Below are 11,847 nucleotides of genomic sequence, written 5' to 3'. Positions count from 1 at the left end.
GTTTTCCTGGTCTGATTCTTTGACAAGTGTACAATATTACAAATACTAATACTACTTTTCTAACGAAGCGGAATTGGTACTGCTGTCATTATGGACTTTTTGGTATCACAAAAAGGCTTCAGGGAGCATTTTTGCCGATTATGTGTAAAAACAAGAGTACTTTTATTTTACTCAGTTGTGAGTAAATAATAACTTGACTATTTCTACAGAATCCCAGTCTGGAGAAAACAACATAAAAAGTGACAACTGAGCCTAGAATGACATCCTGCTAAAGCAACAGAGACTCATATGTACATATGATAATTAAAGCAAAGCAGTAAGTAAACAACTAGTGTTTGAGTGCATTAATGCATTTTCTTCAAGTAATTTCCATACGTCTAATACATTATAATTCATATCCTCAATACTTTCAAATGTCAGGCTGCTTAAAGTAACTTTTGATATTTGTAACTTAAACTGTTTGTAACTTGATTAAAAAATCAATGCAATAGTTTCCAGCAGAAATACAATTGAATCTACAGTATCATTAAGTTTGTGCTATTTTCTAACAATGTTGCATATGATCATCCGTTTGCCACATCATATGCACCTCTGCAAACTCTGCTTCATGTGAATGCACAAGCGGTTGTGAAGTGTTAGCTTTTGATGTTACCTCCGAAACAGCGGCTGCACTCACCCACCACCTTTTATTAGTGTGAACATCTTTGTCATTTTAAGTGTTTCATCTGAAAGTTCTCAGGTACAGCAATCATTTTGAACTTCCCATGTCTCCAAGGCTTCTCTCACTACAGACAGACACCACAGAAAACAATATTACTCCACCATCTCCTCGCTTCTAATCCACCAACATGTCAACCCACCTGTGTGTTTCCAGCAGCCAGGTGAAATGGCAGCTGCAGAAGCTGAATCAGAACAAGGCTGTGGTTCCTGACGGTATCAGCCCCAGAATGCTGAAAGTCTGTGCTGAGCAGCTTAGTGAGATTCTACAGCACGTCTTCAACCTGAGCCAGAGTCACGAGAAGCTGCATGTTCTGTTCTGACATCTTGCCCGATTCTATTACCAAATAAATCCTCTCCATCTGCCCTCACTGATTACAGATCAATAGCTCACACATCATGAAAGTTCTAGAGAGACTGGACAAAGTAGGCAACACTGTGACTATCATGTTCTTTGATTTCTCCAGTGGCTTTAATACAATCCAGCCTGTCTTGCTGAGAGATAAGTTGCTGAAGAGGCAGGTTGACGGCTCCATCACCTCCTGGTTTGCTTACTACTTGGCCGACAGACCACAGTTTGTTCGGCTGCGGGTATGTGTCAGAGTATGTTCAGTAACAGAGGAGCACCTCAAGTGACAGTCCTGTCACCCTTCCTCTTCACCCTGTACACCTGTGATTTCAAGTACAACTCTGACTCCTGTCACTTGCAGGACTCAGCAGTGGTGGGGTGTATCGGTGGTGGTAAGAAGGCACAGTACAGAGGCTTAGTGAACAGCTGTGTGGAAACAATCACATTATCTTGAATGTAGCTAAAACCAAAGAGATGATTGTGGACTTCAGGAGGAGTAAACGCCATCTCCCTTCTGGGTGAGGATGTGGAGGTGGTGGAGGGGTAAAAATACCTTGCAGTTCCCCTCAACAACAGACTGGACTGGATATGCAACACAGTGGCTGTGCGCAGAAAGTCTTAGAGCAGACTCTACTTCCTGAGGATGCTCAGGTCCATTATGTGTGGAACCAGTTGTTGCAGCTGTTTTTACTGGTCTGTTGTGGCCAGTGCAATATTTTTGCTGCTATCTGTTGGGGCAGCAGCATCAGAGCCAGTGGCTCAACAGGCTCTGTCCTGGGGACCACTGTGGAATATCTGGAGTTGGTAGTACATACTGTTAAACATCATGGAGAATAGATCACATCCTCTCCACAAGGTGTTGGTCAAACAGCGGAGCAGCTTCAGCAAAAGGCTTCTTCAAATGCACTGTGACAAAGAATGGTACAGGAGGTCATTTCTGTCAACAGCCATAAGTCTGTACAATGACTGTGCGGTTTCAGGAGGCAGACCTTCAGAATTTCATGACAGCATAACCACAATAACTGTAACATACAGCCACTGTTTCTGCATATGCACATGAGTACAAACAATATGCAAATGCTAAAATCAAACTATTAAATTTAAAGATTCAAATTCTCCAAAGAGCTAAGGTGTTGGAGGCTTTTGATTTTGTATTTTAAAGGGCCTTTTCCAGGCAAGACAAAATTAATTTATTCCTATGTGCTCAAAAGTATGTTTTCAATTTAGAGCTTTCTGTTTTTCTGCTTCTAAAACATGATCAGATTTGCACATGAACAACCAAAACAAGCTCACTCATATTTTCCTTATTTAACTATGCAAAATGTTCCAAATTTACACTTCCAAATTTGTGTAAAAGTATGTGAACCTTCAAGTAAATCACTCAATTTGAAGGGGAAATAAAATTCAGGTAAAGGTCACCGATTCAAATCACAGTTGGCCGGTGGCATTAAGTGGCGACTCTGAATTGCTCGTAGGTGTGAATGTGAATGTCAATAGTTGTCTGTGCATGTCTCTGTGTGTCAGCCCTGAAATAGATTGTAACCTGTCCAGCATGTACCCTACTGTTTACCCAGTGACAGCTGCGATAGGCTCCAGCAGCCTTGTGTTGTGCCCCTAACAGGACAAACGGTTTAGATAATGGATGTTTCAATCTCTAGGAGGACAGGGGGCCCCGCCTTATTTACAGTCACTTCACTGTCAAAGTCTGCTGACAACAGGTTTGTGGAAGATGCTCATCTGGCTGGAAAGACTTGCACAAGAATTTATAAATGGTTTGGGGTCCACTACTGGATTGTTACGCACATTGTGTACAAATAGAGAAAATACCATTGTAGTGCCATTTTGAATGTATCTAAATATTGTATGTAACAAGGCCCATTTGATAAATCCCCAAGAATTCCTCTAATCTTAGAGGAAAGTAAAAGCTTTTGAAGGATCAAGGCTGCCTTTCTTTAGAAGGGATTTAACAGCTGCACTTCTATTTAATTATTAGTAAACAACTGACAATGTAAAGTACATTTTTGAAAAATCTGGTTTTATGATGTCAAAACGCCAAGCAGATTAATTTCGAGGCGTAACCACAACCTTTAGTTTATTTAGTTTTAGCTGCAGGAGCACTGAATTTCTCAACTGTGTCCAAAAAGACCCAGAAATTATTATATTTCGCAGACTCATTTATTGAATTTCACATTTATTCTTAGGTGCTGTTCTGATGTTTCATGAGAGGACTACTACTTACAGATTTATCAACCCTCATTTGTCTTGCTGGTGCTTACTAGCTGTGAATTAGCATTGTCCTGTCCACTGTTTGGAGTCTATGATGATCCTAGTCATATCATCCCTACACATTGGAATTAGATATAAATAAACAGACAAGAACATTTTTTAAAATAAATATATTTTATTACTTTGCCAGGACAGTTCATGGTAAAGTTAAACAGTATATGAACATAAAAAGCGTACATTAGTGTACAAACAGAGACAATATCTAAAATGGAAAGCCAAAACAAATCAAAGTGCAAACCCCAGAGCAATGACTGAGGTCGACTTCACCCTACCGGCTTGCAGCGGGGGCTGATGGGATGAGTCCACATCAGTGCCTGCTCCTTCGATCCTCATGCCCAGTAAGACGACATGACCATCATGTCTCATATTAACACGACTATACAACACTGCATATGATGGATGGTGGTGAGGTTCTCTGATGGAAAACATGGGACTGTGGCCCTTCAGGAGGACAACAACAGAGCTGTTGTTAATGACTGATGCTGAGATTCACAGTTATGTTTTTTGGCTCACGGTTAAGGTGTTTTCATCTAGGGTTAGACTGATATGTGGGGATAATTGAGGCTTTTTTCTAACTCAGCTGCTGTGGTTTCTGAGCAGCCAGTGAGCTAGCAGGAATATAATGCTGTGCTAATGTCATATTAGTCAGACCATCATGAGTAAGACAAGCTTTTCACATCACCCTCATACTTGTACTTCAAGTTTTTCTTTTTATAATTTCTGATCCATAAGAGGTCAAACTGAAAGCAAAACAGCTGCAAATCAGTTTACTTCACTGAAAGTATCGGGAAGTGTAAATGTTTCCCACCTTTCCACAGAAGCAAGTACTCTTCACCATTTACTCTGTGAATTTGTCAGAACGTTTTGCTGCTCGCTGCAGGTGGAAATGGGGTCGATGACACTCAACCAAAACAGGTAAGTAGCAGGCCATGAAATCACAACAACTGTTAAACTATAGAGTAGTGCACCTTTAACATGTTCCCAGTGGTTGTAAAATGTCCATCTGCTGATCAGCTTGTCCTTGAACATTATATTGGCACAACATTTTTACTACAGCTGGTTTTGAAAGCCCCATATCAGTCAATGCCTAGTTAACCTATTAACCAAAAAGCTGTCGATTGATTGAATTTGATTGATTGGTGACAGCTAATTGGCAAAAGGGGGGTGGGTGTGGGGTAGCAGCTCTGTTGTTTGACATGAAACAGAATGTATCAGTACGGAGGTGACTGGGTCATCAGTAAAGCCCATTCACGAACTTTGCTTTCTCTATGTCCCAAATATGTGCTGCGTTGTGTACAACTTGATGCCCACTCAGCCCATCAAGAGCTACTTCCTCTTCCTTTACTTTTACACTTGTGAACTGATGTTCCCAAGGACAAATAACAGAGCTTTTTTTTTTCTTTTTTTTTCTTTTTTTATGACTGAGCTGCCAATTGAAAGTCAAAGCACACACCATTTATATAACATTTCTGCAGTGAGCTAGATAGTAGAGTATTACAGTTACGTCGGTACAACATTCAACAGAAACAAACAAGAGTAATTCAGCATTGTGAAACTGTTTCCTAAAGGAACAGATAACAGTCCCTGCAGCATCCAGGCACCTGAGAGCTGGCCGGATGCTTCAGGGGTAAATGTGGACATTCTTCGGCTGTGAAGGTTTTCCAGCTTAAAAAAAAAAATAGAAAGAAAGAAAGAAAGAAAGAACGAAAGAAAAACACCAGGATGCCTCCCTACATCTCTCACCAGGAGAGCAAGACACAAAGAAGCAAGAGAAAGCATTTGCTATGTTACACTGAGATAGACGTAAGTATTCCTTAACACTGCATATCATTCTTCTGACAGACTCCATGACATTATTCACATTCAAACACGTTCAAACAAAAAACTGATACAGCTCTGGTTTCCCTTATGATATGTATTTCTGGGGATGGATTGCAGAGTGGGTTTATATTGTGTGCTTCTGAGACCCAGAACCCTTCACTGCCCTTATGGATCTTATCTTACTGAGTGAATTATCCGGTCGCTGCAAAACTTTCATGTGGAGTTCATGTCTCATGTCAACATTTGGAGGTGTTTGGGGCATATATTTGTACCAAGAAAAGTTAAATCAGGTTTTATACTTTTACATGGTATGTAATAACTGCTGTTGTTAAGGTCGAGAATGAACTCTCAAACTACATCCTAAAAGTACTCACAATCATCACATGCTTGAACACTATCCCTCCTTTGTTCCACCAGCTTGTGGTTTTACATGTTATATTCCATCTTTATAGATTTTGAAGGCAGTTTATAGACCAAAAAGACTAAACTGAGAGTAAAACGGCAAAACGTAAATTTAGTGCAATATGGGAGCGATTTCATTTAGTCCCTAAATGTATAAATGCTCCTTTCAGTCAACAGAAGTCTCTAGTTCCACGTGATATTTTCAAAACATTCACAAGGCCAATGTTTAAATGTCAAGCCCTGTATTTAATGTGTGAATCTGGCAATGCAATCTTTCAAATTCTGTTGAGAGAATTCAAATCTGCACATTTCTAATTCAAATGTAATTAAATTACTAATATCTTGACGCTGCTGATGAACCAACAAACCAAAACCTGGACTTGACTTAGTTCATATACTATGCTTGAAACAAAAGACAACAAAAAAAAAGAACTAGGGGGTTGTGTACTTTGTATAAATTTTTTATAATCAGTTGTTTATTTTTTTCTTATAAAGTCTATATCATTGAGTTAGAGGCCCTCAATTTTGTTTTTAACTAATAGAACTAATAGAATTATGTTCAACATGTTGACAAAATAAAATTATTAAGTTGTCGGCATGTTGTATTTTTAATGAAGGTTTAACATGTGCCAAAGTTTCTCGCCTGTGCCCAAACTAATTCGTATCAGAGTGGATGAAACCCTCACTCAGAGAGCAGGGAAGAGTGGATAGAATTTGTACTGTGAGTCAATATATTGGCATTTGTTTGGTCTCAGCTGTGAAGAAAAGCACCTTTGGAGGATCATCTTTTCATTTCAGCAGGACTACCTCATCTGCCTACCTCCCCACTAATGGAGTAAAGAGCTAAGTCAAATCTTAACTTAACCCGACTGGATTTTTTAGGGCGGTGAAGGGTCCACCTGGAATCTCCTGTGGAATCATTATATGTGATTTACATTGTCAACTCTGAAGAGCAAGGCGAACATTCGTAGTGGATTCATGGATCTGACCCCACTGTCTGCTTTCTACGTTTGTGTACAATCTTCCTGACCCACATGGCTTGGTCGTCAGTGTGTTTTATGGATTGCATTGCCCCAGCATTTAACCAGTTCAAACAAGACACTTCAGAAAAGGTAGAGAAAAGCAGGTTGAAGAGCTCTGCTCATAAGGCCATAACAGAGCCCATTTGTGTTTCTAGAGCCCAGTTGGTAGTACATGTTGCTAGCAGTAGATACACACTCATTAGACTGATGTGCTTCTTGTTCTCTCTGAACCAATTTTAGCAATGTTGCAGCTGTAGGTGAGAACAATTCTTTTAATGTTTTAAAAACTAGTACATTCGGTGACAGGTAAATTTCCATTGATTAAATCAAACCATCCATACATTATTTCCTGCTTAGCAAGGTAGTTTCTCTCCAAATCTAACCTTTCCCACGTGTGCTGGTTTCATCAGGTGGATGTAGATGGCTTCCCATCTAATGTGCACAAGGTGTGTTCTTAAGAGTTGTAGAGTTGCTTGTATTCATGACCTTATTCTTTTGGTTTATTAAACATTGGGTATTCTTTTATCAATATTAAAAGAACTATGGATATGAAAATCAATTTAAAAAATTAGTTAACCAGAAGCCTGAGAGGTCAAAAACAACAAGCGGTCACATGAACATCAAATAAAGTTGTTCAGCTCATTTGGCGGAAGAGTTTATGATTATAGCGATTTGCTGTGCTCTCAGGTCTCAGCAGGTGCTCTGGTACAATGTTTAACTGATATAGAGATGATCTACTCATCCATCGCGGGGAGGAAAACGGCTGTGCAGTCTCCAGTCAGGTCAAGAAATTAAAATGGCTACAGAGGAGTAATACATCATTTTGCTACTGGCAAAAGAGGCAAAGAGAGGCCACAGATGCTACATTCATTATAAATAAAATCTACATGAATAAATCTCAAAGTGCTACGAATAAAACTAATAAAAGTGACGTGGTGTGTGTCATTTTATGAATAGCTCAACATTTCTTGTTCAACAAAATCCACCTTTACCATTTAGTGGTTTAAGGACACTGGAAAGATTTCTACATAAGCAGAAGAGTAAAGTGGCACAATGCACTAGTGCCACTTTTGGAAACTTAAAAAAAATAATAATAATAAATTAGAAAACAATAATTTGTGTGTATAATAAAATGTGTGTAATAAAATGTGCAAATACTCAAACCATGCACATGTAGCTGCAAGCATTGACAGTTGCATAGCTTGTGTGAGCATGAAAGACCATTTGCTAACGGTGTCTTATGCTGTTGTTATTTAAAGTTACACTGATGTTCTGTGTAGCTGAACTCACTTCGCTGCCTTGATGACTGTCTTCTATCTGTGCTGCTGTTATGTTACCATTTACTATCATCCATTTCATATGACTCCTGCAAGATGCTAAAGGGAGACCCCCTTTAAACCAGGCCAGAAGAGATGACTGCTGTATGATCACTAGCAGCAGAGCCACAACATGTGGATTCACAATTTCCATTTATGGATCGATTTTCAATGCAGTTTCATTGTTGTTGCATCAACCTTTGTATTCTGTAGAGTTTCTATTGTATTTGCACCTACTGTACCTTTTCCACTGAACAAGGAAATCATGGTTGTGTGAAGCCAGAGATGTTGTTTATACGATTAGGGATCAGCAGATATATGTGCATTACCTTAGGGAAACTGATCTTTTAGGGGGATTTTTCAATTAACATGTGAAACCACTTAACTGTCCATGTGATGATAATCAAGATGAAGAGTAAGAATGCTCAGAAGTATCTGAAAAAGCAGAAGTATTTGAAAAAAGAGAAATTACTTTATAATGAATCTGGATATAATTATATATATAATTAATTTACAGTTGATTTCCTATGTTGGCTGATTCATAATCTACTCTGGTAAATTTGATCTTGGTGGTTGATGCTGGTCAGTCTAAATGAGTGTGTATCAAAGGCTTCTGTTATTCTGCTTCCCTTCTTTGAGGAAACAGTTGAACAGACTCGGCTGTTGATATGAAAGAAGCTTTGCATTCTGGCTGTGTGGATGTAGTCATTCATGTAGAGACATGAACTAATAAATGTTTGAAAAGACAAAAACGGTTTTAAATATAGGAACAAATATAAAATATTAGACTTCCATAATGTCTATATGCAACAACATTCTAGATAACTTTTTGAAGGACTTACAATTAGTCCTGCTTTAAACGCTGACATATCGCCTCAAAGATCATTTTAAGACAATGGAAAAAGCACCACAAAATTCATCATAGAAACAGAGCTCTAACTATACAATGGTATGTACAATGTACATACGGCAAAAATATGACAGATGAAAAGAGATGAGGACAGAGAAAGAGAGAGGGAGAGCGGAGTAAAACCCCTTATCAAACTCCCATCATGCAGATAAGAAGTTACACACTGGAGACCTGAGGAGTATGACCTCTGGTGGTCTGTGATGGCCACGCCCTTCCTGTCACAGTCCCAGAGACATCACGCAAATATAAGAGCTTAATTCAGAATTATACACAAAGCAGGGATCCTTTGAGGCCTCCGTGTTGATGTTTTCTTTTTAAGGAGGGAAATGTAGAGAAATGGGAAAGAAAAGAAACCAAGTGATGGTGTAGAAGGGCTTTAGGGGGTTGGTGCCTTGCCCGGCTGTTCTTTTTTGTGCAAAGAAATGTTAGAGTAAGTCTCAGAGGCACCTGTGGGTGCACCGATGGGTGCCTCTTAGGGCTTGTCGCTGGCCAGTGTGGCTGTAGCCCCCTCTGTGTCCAAGGACTGTGGTGACTCGAGATTGGTGGTGTCTTCGTTGGGGCTGTCCTTGCTGCTGGGGCTGGTCGCAGCCTCAGCTGAAGTGCTGCTGTTGCTGTTGCTGCTGCTGCTGCTGCTGCTGCTGCTGTTGCTGCTGCTGTTGTTCTGACTGTCTTGGCCCTCTGAATTTTCCAGCATCTCCTGGATAAGTGGTGGCATGGAACCTGGGATCTCCATCTTGAGAGAGATGACCCGCTCTGCTCCTGCAAAGAAAGACAATAAAGTGTAAAACTAAAATTTTCAACTTGAGTAATTAGACAAAATGAAGTAAAGCAACATCGATTTGCTTCCTTTTTATATAACGTTTTAAGATTAGAAAATCTGCATATTATAAATTAAGCATATTATATTATATTATATTACAATTAGGTTATTTATTTAACTTTTTATTTAGTTGTTTTTCTAAAGTTGAGTTTCTGTTTTTTGATTCTTGTTTATTGTTGAAAATTTCTTACATGTCAAGTTTAGCATTTTTTAGTAACAGACAGTGTCTGTTTGATGGCAGATGGCTGCCCACCCTGAGCCTGGTTCTGCTGGAGGTTTCTTCCATTAAAGACAGTTTTTTCTCTCCACTGTTGCCTAGGCCTCGCTCATGGGGGGAATTATTGGATTTTTTTCTATACAACTTTATAGTTTTGACTTTATTCTGTAAAGTGCCTTGTAAAGACTTTGTCGTGAATTGGTGCTATATAAATAAAGTTGAGTTGAATTTAGTTTAGTTAAATTGAATTGAATTGAATTGAAAATAGATTACTGAGTGTTATATTTTTGCAAAATGTGCCACCTTACTCAAGCTAATTCAAATCAAAGTGCATTGCAGTGCATTAAATTCGAATCAGTCAGGACATCCAGCAAGAGGACTCAGAGGTCTCAGAGGACTCAGAGGGGTCAGAGGTGCCTGAGCGCCGCAAGAAATTTACCTTCGCCTCTCCATTGTTAACAACAAGGAGAAAGCAATGCGCCCCCCCTCTGCTGAACTGCTGCATCCTGTGAGGTGGTTTTCCTTTTGACTCTTGATGGAATCTTGGAAATTTTCTTTTCAAACCTTTAAAATCTTTCCAAATTTAATCCTTCAGAGTAATTGGATTAACCTTATTTTCTTTCACCATTAGCTCATTTACCTTTCTATTTAAATTCTTGTGTTTAAAACCATTAATGTACAACCCTAATTCCAAAGAAGTTGGGACAATGTGTAAAACATAAATAAAAACAGAATGCAATGATTTGCAAATCTCATCAACTCATATTTTATTCACAATAGAAAATAAACAACATATTAGATGTTGAAACTGAGACATTTTACCATTTCATGAAAACTATTAGCTCAATTTGAATTTTATGCCAGCAAGACATCTTTAACAAGTTGGAAGAGGCACAACAATAGGATGGAAAAGTAATTGGTACAAATTAAAAACAAATGGAGGAGCATTTAACAACTAAGCTATTTGGCAACAGGTCAGTTAGATTTCAGAGAGGCACGTTTTACACACCATCCCAACTTTTTTTGAATTTGTAATTTTATAAATGTCTATCATTTGAACTGATTATTATTTGAACCATTAGTCACCATTATCTAGTTATTAGTATTATATTATATCACTATATATTGATTCACATATATCCAGCAATGTGCTGTTTATTCTATTGGTGATAGAAGACAGTGATCAGTTGTGTCAGAATTCACTGCTTTGATGTGCGACTAATTAATTTTTTAGTTTTATGACGACTGGTGTTTTAAGAGTGATCATCAGGACTAACTGATCTGGTGCCCTACAGTGAGGATAGATTATTGATTAATGTGCATTTTTGCTACATTTTTCACTTGTAAATAACAACACGCTTACACATTTACTTTACATACGATAATATCATGGTAACTTGTGGCCTTCTACCACAAAAATCCTATTAGTTCATCCATGACTCCAAGGGGATATTTGAAATTTAAAGAAAGGCCCTCAACGAGTTCCTGTTATACTGTGTTCTGAGCAATGGGCAGATGGACAGGCTGTAAATACTTAGAAACCTCTATTTTTACCTCATCACGATATGTACATTTATGCAGGTAAAACCGTTTAAAAACAATCCAAAGCTGCTTTAGATGACACCAGCTAGAGTACATAAATCCAAACAGTAAAACCTCGAATAACAAAAGATTAAGGGACAAATAAAACTGGTACAAACAGTAGAAGAGAATAATCAGCAACTAATAATCAGCAAACAGACAATCTTTTGCAAATTTACATGAAGGCAAAAATGAGATTAAGACATAGATAAACTATAGGGAAGTCTATAAAAATGTCTTCTTTAAAGTCAGGGGGCTGTGGTCTGCAGAAGACGTTTCCTGAGTACACCTAGGCTTAAACAGGGTTAAAGGCTCTGTACTATGAACCAGGCTAGAATGTGCATTAAAGGTTAGAGCCAGACATTTGAAGTCAATAGGATTTTACATCCAAAAGGGCTATTTCAGT

General features: G+C 38.6%; 1 protein-coding gene across 2 annotated transcripts in view; it reads right to left on the bottom strand.

The window, feature by feature from the left end:
- Positions 1 to 3,447: 3,447 nt before the first annotated feature.
- The window catches only part of LOC137129761 (retinoic acid receptor beta-like), a 179,720-nt gene continuing 171,320 nt past the window's right edge, over positions 3,448 to 11,847 (bottom strand). For both annotated transcript variants that reach the window (XM_067509012.1, XM_067509020.1), the window contains one exon: positions 3,448 to 9,582. In XM_067509012.1, the coding sequence (XP_067365113.1) occupies positions 9,296 to 9,582 (287 nt within the window). In that variant the 3' untranslated portion in view covers positions 3,448 to 9,295. The remainder of the gene's footprint in view (positions 9,583 to 11,847) is intronic.

The sequence above is a fragment of the Channa argus genome, chromosome 1 (assembly GCF_033026475.1).
Source record: "Channa argus isolate prfri chromosome 1, Channa argus male v1.0, whole genome shotgun sequence".
Classification (NCBI taxonomy): domain Eukaryota; kingdom Metazoa; phylum Chordata; class Actinopteri; order Anabantiformes; family Channidae; genus Channa; species Channa argus.
This window is presented reverse-complemented; position numbering and strand designations above follow the sequence as displayed.